The sequence below is a fragment of the Mus pahari genome, chromosome 14, assembly GCF_900095145.1.
Source record: "Mus pahari chromosome 14, PAHARI_EIJ_v1.1, whole genome shotgun sequence".
Taxonomy (NCBI): domain Eukaryota; kingdom Metazoa; phylum Chordata; class Mammalia; order Rodentia; family Muridae; genus Mus; species Mus pahari.
In genome coordinates this window covers 17,873,965-17,896,010 of record NC_034603.1, presented here as the reverse complement: position 1 = coordinate 17,896,010, position 22,046 = coordinate 17,873,965, and the positions used below count along the sequence as shown (strand labels likewise).

The 22,046-nt window shown below is 52.6% G+C and overlaps 1 protein-coding gene across 1 annotated transcript in view; it reads right to left on the bottom strand.

Moving 5' to 3' along the window:
* Positions 1-1,092: 1,092 nt before the first annotated feature.
* The window catches only part of Flt4 (fms related tyrosine kinase 4), a 42,143-nt gene continuing 21,189 nt past the window's right edge, over positions 1,093-22,046 (bottom strand). Inside the window, exons 11-30 of the mRNA XM_021212256.2 lie at positions 21,173-21,299; positions 20,033-20,141; positions 18,923-19,285; positions 18,508-18,654; positions 18,279-18,410; positions 18,023-18,129; positions 17,580-17,715; positions 16,980-17,084; positions 16,545-16,658; positions 16,272-16,360; positions 15,990-16,140; positions 15,488-15,582; positions 14,983-15,105; positions 13,382-13,493; positions 11,611-11,710; positions 10,416-10,521; positions 9,536-9,684; positions 7,954-8,074; positions 6,010-6,095; positions 1,093-3,163 (exon numbers count right to left, since the gene is read on the bottom strand). Of these exons, the coding sequence (XP_021067915.1) occupies positions 2,965-3,163; positions 6,010-6,095; positions 7,954-8,074; positions 9,536-9,684; positions 10,416-10,521; positions 11,611-11,710; positions 13,382-13,493; positions 14,983-15,105; positions 15,488-15,582; positions 15,990-16,140; positions 16,272-16,360; positions 16,545-16,658; positions 16,980-17,084; positions 17,580-17,715; positions 18,023-18,129; positions 18,279-18,410; positions 18,508-18,654; positions 18,923-19,285; positions 20,033-20,141; positions 21,173-21,299 (2,671 nt within the window). The 3' untranslated portion in view covers positions 1,093-2,964. The remainder of the gene's footprint in view (positions 3,164-6,009; positions 6,096-7,953; positions 8,075-9,535; positions 9,685-10,415; positions 10,522-11,610; positions 11,711-13,381; positions 13,494-14,982; positions 15,106-15,487; positions 15,583-15,989; positions 16,141-16,271; positions 16,361-16,544; positions 16,659-16,979; positions 17,085-17,579; positions 17,716-18,022; positions 18,130-18,278; positions 18,411-18,507; positions 18,655-18,922; positions 19,286-20,032; positions 20,142-21,172; positions 21,300-22,046) is intronic.

Below are 22,046 nucleotides of genomic sequence, written 5' to 3'. Positions count from 1 at the left end.
TGATGGATAATTTAATCAACTTGACTGGACTGAAAAATGCCTACAACATGACAATTAGTAACATACACCTCTGTAGGGTCTATGAAGGTTTTCCCCAAAGGATCTAATACTGAATGTGAGTGGCATCCTCCAATAGGCTGGGGTCAAGATATAATAAAAAGGGAAAGTCAGGGAGGGGGACCTGCCAGTGCCACTGTGGGCACAATTTTGTGGGGACAGGAGCCATGATATGGTCATTCCCAGCACCACGGGTTTCTCCAATGCTCTCTAGGCAGCAAGTCATGGGGAGACACTGAGGGTCTGATGGTCATGGATCCATCCAGGATCACCCAGCTTCAGGGAACCTCATCTGGCCACTTGCCTTCTGCTATCTGCCTTGCACAATCCCCAGTCCAGCCTGGTCTTGGCTCTTTGGTTAGTGAGAGAGGAGATCCAGGGCGGGGGGTGGGGGGCGGGGTGGGGACAGGCTTCTGCCCTGGGACTGATTCTATGGCCAAATGCAACTGATTCTAACACAACAATAAGTGTCAAGATGTTTGTATTTCATGTGAATTTTTGTTCTATTCAGATTTAGGATTTATTATAGAAGCCAAGACGAGATGAAGCCCCCAACCACTGGCAGCTGCCTCCGCGGGGAGGGGCTCTTCCCACCAGAATGTCAAAAAATTTGAGGGGACAACAGGCATCACGGGGCAGGTCCAAAATGTACAGCTGGCCCAACAAAGTGGTGACCTTCTTGCGGGCCTTTGTTGGGCTCTTTTCTGTTCTCTTGGGGCGAATGGTCGTCCATCGACTATCCAGCTGACAGGGCTGCTGTCTCCCAGTGGCCATCGCGGCTTTCCCTCCTGGGCCTCTGGGGCAGTCTGACCGCGAGACAAGCTCAGGGGTGTAACTAGCCCTGCTTCCTCGATGTTATTGGAAAAGGACGTAGAGAACTGGTACAGAGGACTTGCCTGGAGCTGAGCTCCCGTGTCTACCACCGCTGGTGATCAGGGGGCAACGTGAGGCTTTGGTGGGGGACAAGAGAGCACCGCTTTACTTTATAGATGAAGTAAATATTAGGAGAGTGCGTTTGGAATAAGCTGGCGCAGACAGACTCAGTAGATTAACAAGTATCCCGATGTCTCTTCTGCGCCATCTGCTGGCAGTTTGGGGGATTGTGAGCTGAGTTAGGGACGATTGCGATCTGGCTCTTGCAGCATGATCAGGGGGACCACAGCATGCTTCCTTTGAGCCTAGAAGCTTTTGTGAGCTGTAAGGTTAAGGTCAGAATTCGACGGACAGCTTACTTAGAATCTATTCATTATAACTCAAAGACTGGCATCAAATTTATTATTATCTTTCGTTAAATATCTTAGCTCATTTCAGAGAACACTGCCAAAAAAGGGCAGAGCACATTTTTCTTCCCCAGTACATTTCGTATGTGTGTAGTTACAAGTCAGGAGAGGTGACAAGGACAGGTGATACATAAGGGAGGGTTGAGAAGGGCTCTGCAGCCCCGTTTGCAGCCTTCAGTCCTCTGAGAGAGGTGAGCTTGAGACTCAAGCCCACAGACAGGTTAGATGTGGAGGACTAGGGGTGGGGGCTCCACAGGGACAAAGAGGACTACAGTCATACATGTGTTCAACATATCATAGGAGAACAATACACTTAGTGGGGAGGGTCTGCTGCGCAAGCCCCTGCTTGCTGTATGGTCGCCTGTCCTGCAAGCGTTCTTGTTGGGATGGGGCTATGGAACGGCAGGGCTCATCTTCATGAAGGTTTCTTCTGATCGTGATGGGGTGCAGCGGGAGCTGGGCTGGAGGGGTTCTCGGCAGGGAGGCCCCAGCTTCCACGGAGGGTCGTTTGGGACAGAGGTTTGATTTGTCTAGATGTCAACGTCAGGTAAAAGTACAGGGTAAGCTGAAGGCAGGGGCCTCCAAGGGGCCCGGGGACATGGGGTGATGGCTGAGTGGCCCCCCCAGCCATGTGGTCCTCTGTACTGGCTCCTGAAGCTTCCCTTGACAGAATCCACAGACGATAAGATCCAGGCTTTAGAGGAAAGCCCCACGGCAAGGGAGGATCAGAACAGTCTTAGGTTCTAGGCCAGGCAGGCGGAGCCTGGGAGCCTTTGAGAGAGGGGGCGGGGAGAGCTGTGGTGACTGGCATGCTGTGTCATGTCCGCCCTTCAGTTACTGGGGACTAGGATTCAGAAGGGCTGTCCTTGGGCTTCTTTTCCAGATGACATTTTGAGGAGTAAATTCTTTACAACAGCGCCTGATCTTCTGATAAGAAAAAACACACAAAAATAACACAACCGGCTCTTCTCAACACTCAGGGGCAGAGGCGTTGCCTCATTGTGATTAGTCATTGTGTACAGACAGCTACCGCGAGGCTACCATGAGCTAGATAGATGCTCAGAGGGGTCCTCCTCCTCCACTCCTCCTCTGTGGTTTGAGATAGAAATATCTTTCTTCAGCCCTCCGGGGCCAGGAGAAGGAAGCCAGAAGGCAGTTGGAAGTAGAGGGACTGTGTGTGTGTGTGGAGGGGATGGTTTGGGGCCAGGACACGGTGGCTCTGGTCTAGCTCTGGTCTAACTCTTCCTTGATTCATCATGTGACTCTCAGACATATGTATTCCTTATGAGAACCCTGTCGCCCACCAGAGCGATGAAAATAGGTGCTGGAGAAGAATTCTCTGCCATAGTGCTTATTCCAGGGCCAGCATTTGTGAAGGCTGAGCTACAATTCAATCGAATGTGCGGGTGAGGGTGGATGCCCAGGGAGGTGGCGCAGGAGCGGTACAGAGTTCAAGGGAGCACTGGTGTCTGAGTTTGACTCTTCCTGGATAGGGAGGCTGTAGCGGGGACGGGACATAAAACACCTCCAGGGCTGGAGCCAGAGGAGTTGAATTCCCAGCCTGGGCCTCCAGCCCAGCTGTCAGAGAGGGTTGCAGCAAGGGGCCGGAGGCCTTGCCACGTGTTCCTTAGTAGCTGCTGTCTGTGAAGAAGGCGGAGCCAGCAGACCGGCAGCAGTCACCTTCCGTACATGGCTGGGAGACCTCCCCATACTCGTTGTTATAAAACACCTTGCCTCCTTGTGCCCCTTGGGTGGGCCGTCGCCGCCTCCCCTGAGGGTCGGGGTGTCCTCTGGGACTATCCATGTGCTGGCCAGGACCTTTACAGCTGCCAAGACAGGGATCATAGTGTTAATGAGTAAAGTGAGTGGGCCCTGGGTCAGGGTCCGATTGGAATCACCAGACGCAAGCAGAGCATGACGCAAGCGCAGAGGCTTTGAGACTAACACAGATTTGACATCAGGCGCACAGCAGACCGATCTGATGTGACAGGGGCAGTTTTCCTGCCCAAAGCCTGGACCCAAGGCTGTGGAAACGCCGACTTCATCCCCTCAATCCCGTTTCCTTAGGCCAAGTGAACCTACTTGCCCCAGGGCAGATGAATCTGATGCATCACCTTGATGGGTTTTAGGAAAAGCCGAGAATATCGCCCTCTGCTGCCACTTACTTGGAGGTGCAGGGCCCTTAATGAAAAGTCCTGTTTGTCTTTGAAATTTTGATACTTGATTCCTCAGGATTCTTATTTTCCCGCCACTTTCTTCTTCCCTCACCATAAAGCATCTAAGGCGTAGCCCAGCCTCTCTGCTCCCTGCCTATCCAGAAGCATCTGGCTCCCAAGACCCCTGTGATGCCCATCTCAACAAATGACATCTGTGTTCTCTCTAGCTCAAGTCAATGACGTGACTGTGGTCCCTGATTGTCCTCAGCCGTCATGTCCAGTCCACCCAGAGACCCTCCATTCTAACTGAAAAATGTCCCCACTGACACCTGTCTACCACAGGCCCCTCCTCCAGGGTAAGGCTCACTGTGGACTCTGGTAAACCTCCTGGCACGGCTCGGAGAGCTTTCACATTCTCTCTGGAAGGCTTCAGAGAGATCCTTTAGTTAGGTGTGACATCAGGGCCTCCTCTTGCACTCCCTCCATGGGTCTTCCATCACTCTTGGGATGAAAATCTAGCTTTGGGGCTGGGGGAATGGCTCAATAGATAAAATGCTTGCTGTTCAAGAATGAGAAGCAGGGTTTGGATCCCTAGCACGCGTGTAAAAGCGAAAGCCAGGCAGCTGTGGTGGCCAGCCTGCAATTTCAATGCTTGTGAAGGCAGAGATGGGATGCCTGGGGCCAGCTACGTAGCTGGAGCGACTGAACTGGCAAGCTCCGGACTCAGCAAGAAACACCACCTCGGTAAGTAAAGTCGAGAGATCAAGTAAGATCCCTCATGCCACCTCTGGCTCTTGTATGCGTGCACACATGTGTGCACCTGAACACACACACACTACATATGAATGCACATGCACACCATATGCATTAAAAAAAAAAAACAACCTAGCCTCTTACTAGAGCCTATAAGGGCTTGCAGGCTCCAGCCCTTGCCTGCTCCTGACCAGCCCCCTTTTCTTTGATTTTCTTTAAGGTTTTTATAAAATGGTGATTTATTGCTTTTCATAGCATATCAAGAACATCCCGATACTGGTAACTTCGTCTTTCTTTTTCACGTTTATATATTTGTTTGTTTAGTGCGCTCGTGTGTGTGTGTGTGTGTGTGTGTGTGTGTGTGTGTGTGTGTGTGTGTGTGTGAGAGAGAGAGAGAGAGAGAGAGAGAGAGAGAGAGGCAGACTTTAGAGGACAACCCGTGGTTCTTTCCTTCCATGTGGGTCCTGAGACTGGGACTCAGGTCCCCAGGCCTGGCAGCAAGTGCTTTTACCTACTGAGCCATCTCCTGTCCCCAGAATATTTCTTTCTTAAAACCAAATTGTTCTAATGGGAACTATCCCAGAGTTTACTCTTCTGGGTCAATCTACTTAGGTACACTTAATTTTCTTAATTTAAAAACTTTAAATGTGTGTGGGCGTGTGTGTTGAATGTATGCATTATACGTGTGTGTGTGTGTGTGTGTGTGTGTGTGTGTGTGTTTGCCTTCAGAGGTCAGAAGAGGGCATTAGAGCCCCTGGAGCTGGAGTTAGCAGAAGATGTGGGTGTGGGGAGAGAGCTCAGGTCTTGGAGTAACAGTTTGTACTCTGAACTGCTGAGTCGTCTGTCTAGCTCCTAGGCACACTTCTAACCTTTAGATTCCTGCCTTCTTTTATTTATTTATTTAAAGTGAAAGCTTATTTTTTGGCTTCTAAGTTTAAGGCAAGTATGACCTGACTCACACTGGCCACGCTTTCTCTAGGGGGCTCCTGTTCTGCGCACAGCATACTTCTGTTCCTCCTCTGCTCCTCCGCCCCCCTCCGCCTCCCTCCATGCCGGATTCTTTTATCTCTTTATTCGGATCCTTTCGTTCCTTCAGTTCGCATCTGGCCATTTAGACCGCTCCTGGAGTGCCCTAAGAGGATTTATCTTCCATGTCCTCTCATGTTATTATTTTGTATCTTCACGTTGCCCACTTGTATTTTGAGCTGTTGAATTTCTGATTCTTGGTACAGTGCTTGTTTCTCTCTCTATTTTATTCTCATTGGCATACTGGGCTTAATGTCATCTCTGAAGCTGTATTTATTTATTTATTTATTTATTTATTTATTTATTTATTTTTTGGTTTTTCGAGACAGGGTTTCTCTGTATAGCCCTGGCTGTCCTGGAACTCACTTTGTAGACCAGGCTGGCCTCGAACTCAGAAATCCACCTGCCTCTGCCTCCCGAGTGCTGGGATTAAAGGCGTGGGCCACCACGCCCGGCTGCTGTATTTATTTTTATTTAATGGAGATGAGTGTTTTGCTTGCATGTATGTATGTACCGTGTCCGTGATGTGTCCATAAAGATCAGAAGAGGGCGTCAGATTCTCTGGAGCAGTGACTTGAGTCTCAGAGACACTACTCACTTTGACCACATAAAGAATATAGGGAGGCACAAAATCTTTTGTGGAAAGAGTGCCAGAGCACTGTGAGGCCCCAGCGGCTTCAGTAGGCCCCGCTCGGGACCCTCCCTAGGATGGCATGGCCGCTGTCGGAGGCCCTTACCTGAAGCTGCCTTCTTGTCTATGCCTGCTTTCTAGCTCCTCAAACTCTTCTGAGGCCAGCACCATCCCGCTGTCTGTCTGGTTATCCTGTGGGGAGAGAAGCAGCCAAGCCTGTGGACCCCATATGAGGCTTTCTTGCAGGACAGCTGCGTCACAGCCTAGTCAGGTGTCAAGGAACCTGAGCCTGGCTGGCCTTATTCCCGTACCCACGGGAACCGAGTTAGGTGAGTGGTTTCTAAGTCCATTAGAACGTGCAGAGAGGGCCACACATCTGATGTGAAAGGAAGAACTGTGACCTGAGTGGTGGGGGCCTGGAGGGGAGGAGCTGTGTCTGGCCTGTGACAGGAGAAAAGTTGTGTCTGGCCCATGATAGGAATGCAATGGGCATGCCCTCATTCTGAGTCTTCATTGGTCCTGGAGACACAAGCTTAGGTATCTGCGTTCTGCTCAAGGCTCCCTCACAGATGACTTCATCAGCCATCCTCCTTGGACCACAGCTCACTGATGGGTCCAGGATCCATGGTCCCTTCTGGATGGACTTAGATCTGAAGCTATAGTCATTGTCATCAAAGCTCAGGCCTTGGGGCTCAGTCTCTTCACTTACAAACAGACACACTTGCTGAGCCTTCCCGGGCTTCACTGTACCCTTAGCGGACTGGATTCTTGTAAGCTCCCTGTTCTTCATACCCCAGCCGCTTTCAGTGACACTTGTGCGCTCTGGGTTGGTGGTGGCAATCACCACCCCTGGGGCAACTGTGGCTCAGGCTGACTGATGAACAGTGTGAGTGTTCTCTTTCTCTGTCTGTCTGTCTGTCTGTCTGTCTGTCTGTCTGTCTGTCTGTCTGTCTGTCTCTGTCTCTTTCCCCTTAATGTTCATATACATGCATATATGCAAATATACACGCATGTCACAGTGTGTGTCTGGAGGTCGGAGAACAACTTGAGAGAGTCAGTTATCTCCTTCCACCATGTGGGGGTCTGAGGAATGAGCTAAGGTTGCAAGCTTGTCTACTAAGCCGGCTCACCGGCCCCTGAGTACCCTGCTCCCTTAAAAAAAGCATGGTTTCAGCCAGGAAGTGGTGGTGGCTGTGGCTCATGCCTTCGGTCCCAGTACTCGGGAGGCAGAAGTCAGATGGCTCTCTGTGAGATCTAGGATATCCAGGGCTACATAGAAAAACCCTGTCTCAAACAACAACAACAGAAGCAAAGAAACCAAACCAAACCGAACCAGCCAAAAAAACCAAACCACTAACAACCTCCCTCCCACCCCTACCAACCAAACCATGGTCTCTCTACAGCTGGGATAAAGTGGTCAGGGAGGCCAGCAGCGGACAGAGGATGGCTTCGAGTGACCACCAAGATGCAGAAGTACTCGAGGTGCTGCCTGGATTCAGTATTTTCAAGGATTTTCTCCAGGAGACCCCTTCGTGCCCATGTCTCGTGGTATGACTTACGATAGGCAGTCGCCTACCTGCCTAGGTGCCATCACCAGAGGACGGAACAGGAGAATGCGGTGCACACAGTGGGGTTTTACTCAGCCCCAGAGAAGAACAGAACATTGTTCGCAGGGGAACGGAAGGATTTGGAGAACTGCTACAGTAACTAAACTGAGTGGGAAGAGGAGTACAGCGTGTTCTCTCACGAGGGAGCTAAAAGATGGCTGACCCGGAGGCAGAACAGCCATTAGGAGAGGTTGGTTGGGAAGAGGGAGAGGAGGTGGATAAAGTGAGGCTGGGTAGTGCACCCTAGACAAACGTCTTGAAATGTCATTGCATCCATTAACATGTACAATTTACACAGTAATAAAAATTAAACAGAATGCTTTAAACGTCTTGCTTCCTTCCCTGTTACTTGTGTTGAGAATACTTGATCCTGTCCCCCCACCTCCGAACCTTCCTTGGCTTCATCTCAACTGCAAATCCCTCCTCCCTTCTCCTTCTCTTACCACGGAGGCTTTGTAGGTTGTAGGGGTCATGGGCAATTCTTCAAACGTCTTCATCCTGGAGGAACCTGGAGTCTTAGTGCCTCTGGCCAGGCGCCCAGGAAAGGACACACAGTTGTAATATCTGTAGGGAGTTCACAGAAGGTTCCGATGAATTCAGCACCTCCCCTACCTCCCAGATTTTGTTTTTTTCTCCCCGCTGAGAACGGCCTTCCCGGCGGGGGCAGGCGAGAGGCAGAGTGTGGGTGGGGCTTGGATCCGAGGTCTGGTCTGGTCCTCAGATCCCACCTTGGTGTCCAGCTGAGCCGGACCTGGCCGTGCCCCTCCCTGTGCTGCACCATCTCTCCTGCACGAGGAGAGAACTCTGAGGTGGAAGGAGAGTGGAGTAGTCGTCCCCAGGCTGAGTGTGGCGTGGAGCTGAGGCAGACATAGCTTTCACTTCAGGGTGGCCATCTTCCTGCTATTAACCACTGACTGGCCTGCCCACATATACATGTGCGTGCACAAGCGTCAGTGTGCATGGTTTGTGCACAGGTTGTTGGGTGCATGGTAGAGGCAGCCTGGCAAGGACCAGCTTGTTGTTCTGTCCCCAGACATGTCACTGCCCCGAGCACATAGAACAGGAGCTCCAGAGTCCCAGCCTCTCTGTCAGGCTTGTGAAAACATGGATGGTACAACATATTAGCGGTGTAAGCTGCCAAGGGAAAGAGTGCTTGGGTCACAAAGTTCGAGAAACAGGCCGTTTCACTCTGGAATATGGTGAATGTGTATGTGGTCTGCACTGCTCTTAGGCCTTGCCATGGTCCTGAGGACATGCTGTGGAGTTGAAACGGCAGTCATACCCTGGGAGCATTCTTGGCCCAACACAGTCTACTTTACTTTGTGTCTCTAAAGTGAAGGTAGGTGCTCTCTTGAAAGTGGGAAGCACAGAGAATTGGAGGAGGCTGTTTGCTGCGGTTTGGATTTGGCTAGAGTGTGTCTCTATGTGCTGGTCTATGTTCTGGAAGCTTCATCCCCCATGTGGGGGCACTGAGGTGGGGCCTAGTGTATGGGAACATCCGCCCCCCCCCCAGAAAGGACCAATGAAGGTCTCTTGGGACCCTGAGATGTTGTAAGGAGAGTGGTAAGTGCCTCGGGCTTCCTCTGGCTTCTGTTCTGGGAAGGGAGACATGGAGGATATACAAGTTCAGTGTTTTGGTGCTCAGCAGGTGCTAGGATGTAAAGGGATACACTGCCATCATGTTTGGGACAGCGTTGCCTTGCAGGCTCAGTGTGAACCAGCCTTTATTCTTCATGTACTTCTGTTGTCATGATGCCACCTGCCAGGAAACTCTCCCCAGAGATAAAAGCAAATGATGGCACCATGTCTTTGAAACTCCACTGATGTGAACTTCATGGACCTCTTTTCTTGATAAAGTACTCAGCCCCAGGTCTTTTGTTACAGCAGTGGACTAAAATGGTCCTGGGGAGAGATCTCTTAAGTCACTGTAAGTTGCTTTTCCTTAAGGACTCATAAAATATTCTATGTCCAAGCTGCTGTCACCATCAAACCCATTCCCAGACCCCGGGAGAGAGGGAGACTGACCTGGCTGCCAGACTGTGGCAATGCATGCTGGGTGGACTATCCTCAGCATCAGCTTCGGTGATATGTAGAGCTGTGGTGGATGCCTGCATGAAGCCATCCTCCTCAGAGCTCTGAGAGCTGTGCAGGGCCATGCGTTCCTCTTCCTCCTCCTGGCAGGAGTGGGAGACGTTTCCAGGGGTCAGAGACTACCGCAAGCCCCTCGGGAGTCTTAATGCTGCACTCAAGACTACTGTGGTCCTGACTTCCATAGGGTCAGGGTGGGTTGTGTGTGTGATTGTGTGCTCTGAGGAATAAGTGGGGCCATGCTGGGCCCTGACACACTTTACTGCTCATAGCAGGCCAAGCATGGAGTTTGCTAAATGCCTGCTGTGTTAGCCTTGTTTAGTACCCCCAACAGCCCTCCCAGGTCCAGGCAAGCAGGACAGGATGGGCCACAGCTGGGCATCCAGGTTCTAGGTCATGAGGTACCAGCCCCAAGCTGCTACCCTTAGCAAGTACCTCTGGGAAGGGAGACATGGAGGATATACAAGTTCAGTGTTTTGGTGCTCAGCAGGTGCTGAGGGATACACTGCCGTCATGTTTGGGACAGCATTGCCTTGCAGGCTCAGTGTGAACCAGCCTAGGGCTCCTTGTGGACAAAGATGACCTCTGACTGTCAGTACGGCAGCTAGAGCAGATGCTGGTGGTGTTTGCCCGGCTTCATGTTGACTGAGTTGGAGCTGTGGGCAGTGGGAGGATAGGCCTGGGGCCCAGAGATGTGTGACCTTTCCTTGGTAGCTGACAGGTGACCAGGGCTTGGAGGAGTTTGGAAAGGCAGACAAGGCAGGGACCCAGGATAAGGCCATGGGTTGTATCAGGACAGGACAAAGATGGGGCTCACCTGCCAGCTTCCGCCCTGAAGCAGGTCCCCCAGGATCTCCACTAGGTCAGAGAAAGCAGGCCTTGATTTAGGGTCTCCAGACCAGCAACTCTGCATGATGTGGCGTCTGTGGGATGCAGATGGCTGTCGACCTGTGGTCTGAGGGCACCACGACCCTCCCACCAGCTGACCCCATCATTCCTGTATCTCCCAGAGCACTATTGCAGTTGGGATAGTGAACCCCTAAGGTTCATGCGATAGGAGCTTGATCCCAGAGTGTTTGATCACTATCGAGGTGATGGACCTTTCAGAGATGGTGCCCACTGTGGGGCTAAGGGGGCTTATGAATGGATTAATGTTGGTCTCTAGGGGTAGGGTCTCCAGAAAGCGGGCTGTTGTATACAATTCCCTTGCTTCTTGTTTACTATGTGATCCGTCCCTTTCATGGGCTCTCAGCACGACGCCGTCTGCCAGACTGCAATGCAGACAGGAGGCCGTCACCAGAGCTGAGTGATAGGGAGGGATGTCTGCTCTTGAGCTCTCAGAACTGAGCTAAACAAACATTCCTTCCCTTATGGAGTGCCCTGTGTCCAGTAATGTTATAGGAATGCAAAAATGGACTCAGACTTCTGTCGTCTCCACTTCAGATTTAACACTGGCTGTCCCTCTGCCCGTCCCCCGCCATCCTCTAGCTCTCTTCAGTCCCTCGAGTGTTGCCTCAGTGTCCTCTCTTCCCCTGATCATCTGACTTTCTGGTGCTTATCAGGTTCCCCCAGGGTCCTGTGTCCCATCCCATGATGTGTCTACCCTCTGTGTGTCTCTTCCAGGGCAGAGGCCTGGCCTGCTTTATGGGCTCTGGACTCCCAGGGGGATGGCATAGCAGTGAGTTCCAGGACTGGGGGCATGCTAGTGGATGAATAGGTGGGATCTGTGTTGGAATCACACAGTGTCTACTATACATGTCAGACCCAAGTGCTATCTCCTGCCTGCCTGCTCTCTTTCCAGGGCTTGAATTTCATCTCCTACCCCACAACTTCATGGCCCTCTTCCACTGAGTGTCCCCAATGCCAGCCCCGAGGCCCTCCTCTGGGCACGTAGATTTCTCTTTCTGCATTCCATCTCATGACTGGCACCAACCCTCTCCATTACCCGTTACTGCACAGTTCTCTCTCGGTGCCTGGTGACCAACAACTGAGTGGCCAGCCAGGAGACTCACATGGCAGGAGTGGCCAGTTCCGGGGCCCTCATTCGAGTGCCATCCTTCAGCCGCTGGCAGAACTCCTCATTGATCTGTACCCCAGGGTATGGAGAGGCCCCTGATGGAAGAAAGGTGGTGGGGTGGGTGGGGAGCAGTCTGCCCTTTGTCCAACCCAGCCGGTCTTGTCCCTTCCTCGCTTGTACATTGCTACCAGAGTTAGTATGATGTCTCTACCCAGGGGCTGGGCTAGTTTCCTCCTCTACTCTAATTCTTCATCTAATTAAGTGAGGCTGGATGGGGCTGGAGAGATACCTCAGCAGTTAAGAACACTTGCTGTGTCATCATGAGGACCAGAATTCTGATCCCAACATCCACGTAACAAGCTGGGTATTTGCCTGTTAACTCCAGACTCAAGCAGGGCAATCACTGGGGACTGTTGGCTTCTAGGACACCCAAGAAGGGGAGGAAGAGTTGGCTCAGTCGTTAAGAGCACTCACTGCTCTTCCGAAGGTCCTGAGTTCAGTTCCCAGCACCCACATCGCGACTCACATCTGCCTGATGCCGTCGTCTGGTGCGCAGATGTACACGCAAATTTATACATAAAACACATAAATCAATCAATCCTAGAAAAGCCAAGAAAAATGCCAGCCCCAGGTTCTGGTAGGGTACCACTCACATCCACATAGTCAGAGTGCATTTGTGAGACTAGTTGCTGAGATGGGCATGAAGCCTCACAGAACCTGTTCATTAGACTCCTTCTGCATCTCCTGACCACCCTGCTCACAGTTGTCCACTTCCAACTTATGAGAACCACTGTCCTGGTGTCCCCGGGCTCCTCCTGGGCCACCTGCTCTACCCTGCCTCTCTATAATTTATTTATGGATGTGTTGCTCGAGATTGAATGCCCCAGTGCATGTTAAGCCTACTGAGCTTCACTCTTACCCCTCTTCATGTGGTCCAGCTCCTCCCCAGTCCCTGCGGCTCACCCTGCAGACCAGGGTCCCCTGGACTATCTAGAATCTTTCTGCTACTGTTTGTTTTTCATGGCTGCTGTTTGGTGACATTTATGTTTTGTTCATTGTCTTTTTCTACCCTTCATGGGGTCAGTTTCCATGTGGAGTTTGCGTAAGCAGGTGTGACTGAGTGAGAATGACTCCCTTCCCCCAAAGGCTCATGTACTGGAATGCTTGGTGACCGGGGAATGGACATATTTGAAAGGATTAGGAGGTGTGGCCTTGCTGGAGGGTGTGCTACTGAGGGTAGCCATTGAGGTTTCAAAAGCCCAGGTTCCAGACTTTTTCTGTTTGCTGCCTAAAGATCAGGATGTAGCTCTCAGCTACTTCTCCGGTGCCATGCCTACCTCTGTACTCCTTGCTAGGTTCTCTGCCATGACAATAGTGGACTGGCCATCTAAAACTGTAAGCGAGCCTCCAGATTAAATGCTTTTCTTTATAAAAGTTGCCTTGGCCATGGTGTCTCTTCACAGCAATAGAACAGTGTCTGAGACACTGAATGAGTACTGACTTTCTTTGAGACCCACGGTGAGTGAGGAGGCTGTTCTGCTCAGCATCAAAGTGTTGTCAAGAGAGCCTCTTTGGGAGGCAAGATTCTCTGGCTAGCTGGGCCAGGCTGGGGAGAAGCAGGTGAGTGGGTGGGCTCTCTGTGACCCATCACTTGCCTCCGAAGGCCCTGGGCTAATAGATCCATGTACAGCTACAGTTGTGTGACCAACCTCTGGAGATAAGTGACCCCTCTTCTCTCCTGGATGGGCACCTCGCTCTTCACTCACCCAATGAGAAAATCTCCCACAGCAGCACTCCGAAGGACCACACATCACTCTGCGTGGTGTACACCTTATCAAAGATACTCTCGGGGGCCATCCATTTCAGAGGCAGTCGGGCCTGGGAGGGCAAAAAGAGATATGTCCCGTGGTGGAGGAGAGAGGGCTAGGGTCAGACATCAGGATACCCACAATCCTAGGTTCCTTCTGTGAAGATTGAAGGTGTCTTCCCTGTAGTTGTCCCTTCCCTCTCCCCACCCCGCTTCCTCTCTTTCTCCCTCTACCTTTTCCCTCCCTTCCCTCCTTCCTCCCCTCTACCTTTCTCTCCCCCTTTTCCTACTTCGATCTCTCTCTCTCTCTCTCTCTCTCTCTCTCTCTCTCTCTCTCTCTCTCTCTTCTTTCTTCTGTTTCCTTCTGTCTCTCTCTCACCCCTCTTTTTCCCTTTCCTTCTCTCCTCTCTCTCCTCTCCCCTTCTCTTCTCCCTCCCTCGAGCTCTTAATGATGCTTTTCTACCATCAGTCTCCCTCCACCTTGTGGCGTTATCTGAGAGCCCTTCCAGACTAGTGCCTCCAACCCAGTGGTCCTAGTCCCTTTCCTTGAAACCTTGTTGGGGGCGGGGATGCATACCTGCCCCCCTACCTGCATTTGTCTCCCACACCTATGAGTCGACATGAAGGACAAAAGCTTTCTATAGGGTGGCTACTCTGGGCCAGGTGGCCATCACACTGCCCTGGACTCACTGTGATCATTTTCTCTCTGACACTATCTGTGAAGGATTATCTAGAATAGGCTAGTTGAGATGGGAAGACCCAGCTTAAATGTGGGTTGTTCTGTTCCATGTATCCCAAGCTGAACAGAAAGAGAGAGAGAGAGAGAGAGAGAGAGAGAGAGAGAGAGAGAGAGAGAGAGAGAGAACGAACCCAGGCAAATATTGAGAAATGAAAGCCAAGCTGAGCTGAGTAGAAGCATTCATCATTGTCTCCTTCCTGACTGACACCCTATGTGATGGTTTGTATGTGCTCGGTCCAGGGAGTGGCACTATTAGCAAGTGTAGCCTTGTTGGATTAGGTGTGCCACTGTGGGTGTGGGCTTTAATACCCTTGTCCTAGCTGCCTGTAAGTCAGTATTCTGCTAGCAGCCTTTAGATGAAGATATAGAACTCTCAGCTCCTCCTGTACCATGGCTGGCTGGATGCTGCCACATTCCTGCCTTGATGATAATGGACTGAACCTTCAGAACCTGTAAGGCAGCCCCAATTAAATGTTGTCCTTATAAGAGTTGCCTTGGTCATGGTGTCTGTTCACAGCAGTAAACCCCTAACTAAGGCACCTTGTGAGCTGCACCCTCCTGTTCTAGACACTATGCCAGCCATCTATACTATGGTGTACTGTATGCTCATTCTGTCAAGTGTTTCATCACAGCAATAAGACATGTAACCGGCACACTTGCTGAGCTCCTAAGAACAGTGGGTCCCCCAGCAGCTGGGCATGTATCCTGGCAGACCAAAGGTTACTGTCACCTTGAGCCAGTACTGCCCAGAGGACAGCTGTCCTGTGGTCTCACTCTCCCCATCTACCCTGAGTCCACTGTGTGGCATGGCCTGCACTCACACTGCCCTTTCGGACATAGTCAGGGTCTTTGTAGATGTCCCGAGCGAGGCCAAAGTCACAGATCTTCACTATGTCACTTTCTGACAGTAGGATGTTCCGAGCAGCCAGGTCTCTGTGAATGCACTAGGGGTGGAGAGAGGGAGGTGACAAGGAGTTTAGCTTCAACCCCCCAGGGTGACTTCTTAGCCTACAGCTCCGAGGTCCCCTAGAGTATACCCTCCCCTGCCTGCACCCTGCTCATTTGGAGAGAGATTAGTAGAGGACACAGGAAATTGAGGACAGTGCAGCGAGTTAGGGACTCAGCCAGACTGACTCGATGGTCACTGCTTAGTGTGGAGATGTGGGGCAGGGAATTCCTCGCTTTGGGCTGAGCTTCCTCCAAAATGGGACAGATTTGAATTGATACTAAGGTCACTGTGGAGTAAAATTACAACTGTGCATATCTATGGCAAGGGAGGTGTACCCTTCTCCTCTGAAAAGGACCTGGTAGGGTCAAGGGACCTACCTTTCGGGAAGCCAGGAACTCCATTCCCCGGGCCACTTGGAAGCTGTAGCACACAAGGTCTTCCATGGTCAGCGGGCTCAGCCATAGATCCTCAGCTGCACGGAAGGAGGGGGACTCAGGAGTCTCTGCCAGCGTTCATCTTCCATCTCAGCTCCAAATCTTAACGTTTGTGAACCCAACCCTGACCATACCTCTCCTGGTCAGGCCCCTGAAACTCCAGACACTATGTACCCTCGTTATACCTCCACGCTGTCCGGGGCACCCACTTTTGCACCTGCTATCTGGCTCTGCACCCCTCCCCAACCCTGTCTGCAACACATTGCTGTTTATCCTGTGATACTCAAGATAAATTTCATTTCCTACCCCTGAAGCAGAGAGCATTACAATTCTCCCATAGAAGCCCTGGTACCGCGGGCCTCACGCTAGGTTATCCCTGGGTAAAGCCAGTCGAGAGACTTTCCTGGGCCAGACATCCACCGGCAAGCGTAAGCCAGGTTCTTACCTTCTTGGACAAGTGGGGCTCGCCGTGCACTTCCTTTGCCCATTAGGAACCGCGTGAACAGGGCCTTGTCGTTGCTTCCAGATCTCCTCCTATCAGCTTTGGCGCCTTCTACCATGGCGCGGAAGCGCCTGCGTTGCTCCGGAGACTTCTCCTGCCAAAGCAAAGTGAGGAGCTAGCCCAAGGTGACCACCATAGTGACACCTTGGATCTCCATCCCAGCCAACCTGGTGTTTTACCCATTCTCTAACTGGGCTCTTGCAACTGGCTGGAGAACACACTTACCGCGTAGGGGTTGAACGTCTCCCGCTTGACACGCAAGAAGTTGGAGAGGTTGCCATATTTGCAAAACTCCACGATCACCATGAGAGGGCCTAGGGCACCAAGGAGCAGAAGTCAGGCACTCGGTGATGCTAGCTGCGCATAGGCAAGTCCTTCCTACTCTCCGCTAGGCTCCAATGTAGGCACACCCCAGGATCCACATGGCTCCTCCCATTCCTAGCGACCTTGCCAACGCCCACTGCCCAGTCCTTTCCTCAGGGCATCTCATTTCCATACCGTTGGGCTTGGTGCACGCCCCAAGGAGGTTGACCACGTTGAGATGGTTGCCGATGTGAATTAGGATCTTGAGCTCGGACATCAGGGCACGGTGCTCGCTGGCAGTAGCGCCCTCTGGAGGAGACACAGGGGCATAGTACAATGCCAAACCGGTCCCGGTATTTTTCTCAATCTGCTCAACACTCCTGAGACACTCACTGACTGAGCAAGGGCATGCTCAGAGCTGGTGCTGGGGTTGCAGGCTGCACCTAGCACGTGCTGCTAACCCTACAGAGGCAGAGGCTTCGGGTAGAGGCTTGGGTCTAATTCCTAATGCTTTTCCGTTCAACCGTGGCGGGGATTCTTGCCCTGATCATTTCCCTTCTTGCTCTTGCGTCAGTCTCCCCCAGAGCACATGACCCTCCCCTGGCTGCACAGCGCCTGTGAGCCCCATACCTTTCAGCATCTTCACAGCCACGGTGTCACAGCTGCTGCCTTTATTGATGCCAAAAGCTGAGGCTTCCACCACCTTCCCAAAAGCCCCGTGGCCTAGGACTCTCCCTGTGGAAGCAGGGGACCAGTTCCAGGTGAGCTATAGGGGGGTGGTGGTGGTGGCTGGGGAGTGAGGATGGAGAAGGGTGGACAGCAGGGGTGACCTGTCCCAAGAGCTTGGGGCAGGAGGAAAATGGAAGCCTATTCTGCCAAACAGGAAGGGGAGAGGGAGTGGAGTCTTAGAGAGGGAAAGCTGGAGAACGGAGAGGAGAGGCAGACAGGAAGGCCCCAGCATCCTCTCCGGTCAGGTGGGACAGGTCCACCCTGCTCAGAGCAGCAGGAAATGACCTACAGGGCCTGGGAACTGGGAGTCCTGGCTGTAGTTCTGGGGATGCTGGCCCAGCTGGAACTGGTCAGGCCAGGTGGGGACCAGGAGGGCCATCCTGTGGCACAAATTCTGAGTATGGAAGGACCTCTGTTACTTCAGCCTGACCCTGTGGCCACTGAAGCCTGTCTCTGCCAGGCAGTGAGTGCTGGGTGGGGCAAGCTGGGTGCTGGCCTCACCGAGGTGCAACCTTTCCCTGGGGAACTCCCACTGGCTGGCGTCATAGGACAGGTATTCACACTGCTCCTCCAAAGGCACCTCCCCGGGGTCCATGATGATGGACAGGTAGCCCGTCTTGATGTCTGCATGGGCAGGCTGGGGGTGGGGGTGGAGACAACTCATTGATTTGGACATATCACTGTGGCTTGGATATATTTTGCCTAGGACAAATGGCCCTTGCTTCTGGGTTCTCAGTCAAGGAGGGGGGCAGGCCAACAAACAACTTCTGCTCCATTTGGAGTCAAACATGGGAGAACGGGGTGGATTCCTAGGGCAGGAAGTTGATAAGTGAACCAGAATGGGAATCTTAAGGGTTTGCTGGGTTGAGAAGGGATGGGGACACAGGAAGCCCAATTTGGCACTGGAGAGATCCTCTGCCGGGGGTGGAGGGGAGGACCCTCACCCTTTTCATGTTACAGAAGATGAGCAGGAGGAGGACCCAGAAGAAGACTGCGATGACGCCAGTGCCAATGAGTATCACAATCTCCATGCTGCCTTTATCTTCAGAGCCTGGGCGGGTAGACAGTGGGTACATGAGAGGGAAAAATGTACGCAACAGGAAGTGCCCCTCGTGCTTGGGAACTGCGTTATAAAATGGTCACAGGAAAGCACCAATTGGGTGTGTGAGGTGGGTTGAACAGAGCCAGGCAGGGACGCACCTTCCACTGCCACGCTGGCAGAGGAGTTTACGCAGCCCTTGGCATTGCACACGCTGCACAGATAACGACCTGCGTCCTCCTCGCGCACGCGCTGGATGCTCAGCCTCTGATTGGAGTCTGCCAGGTCGATTCCTGCAAAAGGTAGGATGAAGAACACACACGCACAGGTTGGTATAGAGACATCGACCTTGCAGACCTCCAGTCTATCACCTAAGGCAACTTTCCCTACCCGACTCTTTCTCCAGGAGCCTTTCGTCTTTGTACCACACAATACTGGGCACATGCGCTCCGGCCACCGGGCATCGCATCTCCAGGGAGTCACTCACGTTCACCAGGAGGTCGGTCAAGTTCTGCGTGAGCCGAGGAGCTTCCAGGGCTGGGGCAGGGGTGGAGAAGGAACTACATGAAGGTGCAGAAACCAAGACGGTACCTCGGGATGGGGCAGTGAGGGGCCTGAAGTAGGGTTAGGTGCAGGGCTGAAGGATCAGGGGGACTGAGCATGCGAAGGACTTCTATGGCGAGGCTGGCCCGCAGGGGTGCTTCTGAAGACCCAGGCTTGAGATTCGACCACCCGTGCAAACGTAGAAGCTACGAAGGCTGAGAAACGTAGTCCCGCCCTCTCCGGCTTGCCACGCCCACCTCACCCTGCACAGACAGGTACTTCTTGTGGCAGTGCTTGTCCTGGCTGCGCCTGTCCTGCACCTCACACACGTAGTCACCCTCGTCCTCGGGCGCCACTCGGGGGATATTCAAACTGAGGGTGGCGTGGCGGGCTCCGGGCTCTGCCTCCTCTAGGTTGGCCTCTAGGGGCGTGGCAAACAGGTGCACGTTCTTGCAGTCCAGCAATAGGGGGTTCCCTTGAGCATCGTGCAGTGTGGAGAGGTTGAGCCGGTACCAGCGCAGATGCTCGTATGTGTAGTTGTCCGCCCGGCAGCTGAGGCGCACAGACTGGCCTTCTAAGGGATCCTCAGAAGGCTCCGATTCGATACTGAAACCGTCCGGGATGGCTGAGAAGGGGAGAGGAACCCGAGTGACACTGTCTCTGCGTTTACTGCCGCAGTGTGGGTCTCCCTCCTCCTCATCAGTTCTCAACCAAGGGTGTACATAGCGTGTAGCCAGGTTTTCACATTGTCTATAACCCACCCCGTCCCGTTTCTTCCTCTCTCTGATACAAGCTAGTCTTATCCCTGGGCTTCAGCTCCTCCTGTGTTGCTTTCCCACTCTCCAGGCTACACCACAAGCAGGGAGCTGTCCACACGACTTCCTGCAACCCAGGTCCTGGAGCTCTTATCACCAGACTCAGGTGGGGGGGGGGGGTCCTCGTTCTCTTTTGCTACTGACCACATCCTGAACCTGGCTTTTCCTTGGAACGATTTAATTACCTTTGGCCAGCGCATTTCTCTCGATTTCCACCCTGCCCTTTCAGGTGACTTCATTCATAGTCCTGAACCCCGTAAGCATCTCCTCCTGTGACCCCAGACTTTCTAGAGGTCACTAACCCATTTGAAAATCTGAGTATATGATGGGAACATGCACACACGAACCACGGGACTCTACATTGAGAACGGGTGCCAGCCTATAGGCTGAGAATCGCTAAATTTATCTCTTCCATTCTATGCTGAGGTGGCGTGGTGGTGGTTGTTCCATGGGCTGGGTGCTCCTCCCATGATCATCATAAGTCCAGTGAGCTCATTCCTGGCACTCAGGCCTGCCTAGGTGAAGTGGTATCCCCCGGAGACAGTCTGGTTACTCACTGGTCACATAGAAGTAGATGAGTCGCTCATCCTGGCCCACTTTGTTGAAGACCACACACTTGTACATGGCTGACACATTGGCGTCCTGGATCACCAGTTTGCTCACCGTCTACCCAGAACAGAGGCATAAGGCTCCATTGTATAGAACCTGGACCCTCCTCCTCTTCAAAGAGGCTATTGTGCTCACTAGTAATGGGGAAACTGAGGTTTGTGCTGGCAATGGCCAAAGTCTAGCGACTGTCCGGAACAATGAGGAAAGGTCTTTGGCAGTAGAGAGGCAGCACCCCAGAAAAGCCAAGAAAAAAAATGTACAGACAGCTGGCCTAGGTGGTAGCTGAGGCTGGAAAGTGCCCATAGGCAAGACCAGTAAGGGGGGGTTTATCTGTGCCATGTCGAAGGGTCAGAAGCCAGTTTGGCAACTGGACCTGTCTAAGCAAGGGTTAAAAGCCAGACTGTAATGACTCACATCAGGGCCAGCTACTTCTGAACTGTGACTTAAGGTCAGTAGCTGGTCACTGTTCAAGGTCTTTGTGATGTGCCCACATTAGTCTGAAGGCATATAACCCTTTTTCAAGGTCCAGGGTAGCGGAGGAGGTGTATACGTATACGTATGGAGGTAGACCAAGATTCTAGGAAAATCCTGCTCTCAGGCACTAGGAAGTTTGAAAACTAGGGGAGGAGAGAGGTCCATAGGCCCTGCCTATCATCCAAAGACCCCCACCCCCATCCCAAGCCGGGCACTTCCTGGCGGGGCCTGGAACAGGAAGAGGCTCTGGAGGTGTGTAGGAAAACAGGAAGTGACTGTAGGAAGTGGGTGCCTTTGTTCAGTCCCCCTCCCCCTCCTGGTCAGCAGCTCACCAGCCTTCTATGGAGACCTAGTCAGCCCCCAGCCCCATCCCTTCCCAGCCTTGGGACTTGTGGGTGGCTGGGTTCTCCTGGATCTCAGATGCCTTGTCTGGGAAGGCCTGGCTCACATGCAGGCAGGGGAGCTGAGGTCCAGAGATGGCAGGGAAGTCACCTGCCTGTCAGCTGCGGTTCCCAGAGCTCTGCAGGCCAGGTGCAAACTCATCGAAAGCAAGGGGGGAGGGGAGCTCATTCTCTGTTCTGCCTGCCTCGGCTTGTCTGAAGCTGGGCCTGTACCTTATTCTTCCCCTCCACAAACTCCGTCCAGCTGTCGAGGCTCTCAATGGGGTTCACAGCGTCCTGAGTGGTCACCTCCTTCCAGTCTCGGCACTGTGGCATGCCATCCCGCTGCTGCCGCCTCCGGCTGCCAGGGATGAGAAGGGACAAGGGCAGGTCAGGAATAAGGAAGGGAAGACCTAAGCGGGGGTGGGGTCACACCTTTGTTATCCTCAGACGTTGTCTCATTCCACAGTTGGTAAGAGACACCCCTCAGGTCTGGGAATAAGGACAATGAGGGGCTAGAACATTGTTGCAGCTTTAGATGGACAGTGTTCTGTCCTATATCTGCCATGTGTCCTTCCTGCAAAGTCCACTTTGGATGTGCTCATCCAACTTCCAAGGAGGACCATAAGTCAACCACCACCCTGCCCCACGGACCCCATCCCAGCCTCTTTTCCCTCTCTTTTCTTCTAGGCATGCTCAGTGCTTCTGTCTTCTGCTGGCATGGGGCTAGACAAGATCTTGTCTGCCTCTATCTGAAGAGTGGGGAGGGGACATCTCAGGACTCAGTCATTTGGCCCAGAGCATAATGGTAGACTACTGGAAGGGGCAAACGTGGAGGTACCAGTGTGAGCTGCAGGCCATGTGTTTCACAAGGGTCCCTTAAGAGCCTTGAATGATTCAGGATGTCTCAGGCTTTCAGGCCACTTCTCCTGAGCCAGCAGGTGGGGCTAGACTCCTTTCCTGCCTGGGTTCCTGGCTTCTGTTCACTCCCTAGCATGTGACCACAGAATCTTTCACTAACTGGCAAACCTGTCACTCTGTTGCCTGAATGCCCTTCATGGGTTCTATAATATCTTAAAAGTTCCTGCTCATGGGACATCCTCCCCCC